At 54.4% G+C, this 1,838-nt stretch overlaps 1 protein-coding gene across 1 annotated transcript in view; it reads right to left on the bottom strand.

Moving 5' to 3' along the window:
- Nucleotides 1-939: 939 nt before the first annotated feature.
- ZPBP (zona pellucida binding protein) overlaps nt 940-1,838 on the bottom strand; it is a 33,933-nt gene continuing 33,034 nt past the window's right edge. Inside the window, exon 7 of the mRNA XM_023521609.1 lies at nt 940-1,034. Coding sequence (XP_023377377.1) covers nt 940-1,034 — 95 coding nt within the window. The remainder of the gene's footprint in view (nt 1,035-1,838) is intronic.

Genomic DNA, 1,838 nt, shown 5'->3' with positions numbered 1-1,838 from the left:
GCGCGGTGTAGCAGCAAACGTCCAGCGCGACAAGTCTCTTGAGAAACCTCGAAAACCCAAGAAAACAATCACGTCGCAGTGACGAAGTCCGAAGGGATTTGGTAGGAACCGCCAGCAGTGCTAACGAGGAAGCGACATTCCCTTGCAGGCAGCGAGTCCCTGGAACGGCCTGACGGACGAGCCAACGCTCTTCCCGTGTGTCACGTGTCGCACAGCCGTGCCGCCATCCAGCCTGTGCGTGTCTGCCCTTTTGGTACGTGTGTTTTGAGGAAATCCGAAGGGAAAATGGGAACGTCCGAGAGAGTACAAAGTGGATGCGACTGGAAAGAAAACAAAAATGAGAAGCCGAGAAGCAGGCGGCTTCGTCAGCCTCACGCCGTTTCCTGGTGCGTGGCTCTCGCGTCCCACGCGAGGGGCTAAGCATGAGGGTGGCAGCGCCATCGGCCGCATGCTGCTCCACAGGAAGGAGGTGAAGTGAGTGGCGGTGACCGGCGCTCCCCCCCAGGGGCGTTCTCTGCGAAAAAACTGCTCCGTTTCCCCTTCTGTCCACATTGCGAAAGTCCAAACGTTCGTCCAGGCCCACAAAACGATTACTCCATTCTCAAAGGTCAAAAAGATCATTCACGGGGCTTTTAAATGGAAGCTTAAGGTGTCACATGGAACCCAGTTAGAGCCCGTGGCGCTGCTGGGTTGGCCGCACGGCGGCGGCCCACATTGCAGCTGTTTGGAAAAACCCGAGAAATCTTGGGGCTGACCCGGCAGAGGACGCGTGTGGCCACTTTGTCACACAGAGGTCCGGACGATGTTCGCGTGAAATGATGACACCGCTTTCTGTAAAATCTGGTACATTTAATTTCGGCATAATAGTGATTTATTACATATTAATACTTCAAAAATATACTTTCACGTTCCACAAACCACCGAGGCGCTCGACGGGGCCTAGAGGCACGCTCTCGCTCCGAAGGCCAGGCTGCTGTTGCACGGAAGGCAGTGTGTCCCGTCGCGGGGGTTGTAGGACCCCGGGCTGCAGATCACTGCGGACAAAGCACACACCGGTCAGCGACAGTCGCCTCAGAGGCCACGTTATGTTGTTAAGCTACTTTACACGGAGGGTAAACCTCCAAAGAGGATTCTACTTAAAACGTTTTTTGTTTTCGATTGTGGTGAAACACGTGTCACATACAGTTTCCCGTCTTAACCACTGCTCAGTTGTTCGCATCGCCACGCGGCCAATCGTCAGGGTCTCGTCATCTGGGAGACGCCGCAGCCCGGTGCCCGCTGCACACTCCCCGCTTCCCTCCCCACGCCCCCTGCAGCCACCATCCTACCCCCTGCTTCTAGAAATTTAACAACTCTAATACCTCGGGAGTGAAAACTTTGGACTGTTCGCTCTGCCCCTGGCTTAGACCTAGGCTACGACCTAAAACAGTTTCACTGATCACATAACATTGACTTTAAAAGTCAGACGGGCCACAGAGGTCAAGACCACAGGGGGAACCAAACGTGGCTGTGACATCCGCACGATAACCATGAGTTACACGTGCGGAGACAGCTCAGATGCAGGGAGGACCGCCGCTTATTGCTCCGAATATCCTCATTTCAAGTCCTATTTCTCTGACTTGATGAATGTGCAGTTTTGGAAAAAGTACTGAGCCTAACTCAACTCCACTTGATCCTCCCTAACTAAGGATTCTGTGTACCGTGACCCTGTTCCCACGGCTCCCTCTGCATGACAGAAGGTACAGGAGGACAGAAACCAAGCTAAGGACACTTCCGGCCACCGCTGAACTCTGGGGTCCCGGGCAAAGGAGTCGATGCTCTAGTCCCAGTCCCCTTGG

This window comes from Pteropus vampyrus, unplaced genomic scaffold (assembly GCF_000151845.1).
Source record: "Pteropus vampyrus isolate Shadow unplaced genomic scaffold, Pvam_2.0 Scaffold308, whole genome shotgun sequence".
Taxonomy (NCBI): Eukaryota; Metazoa; Chordata; class Mammalia; order Chiroptera; family Pteropodidae; genus Pteropus; species Pteropus vampyrus.
The sequence above is the reverse complement of the archived record's forward strand: the minus strand, read 5'-3'. Positions and strand labels throughout refer to the sequence as shown.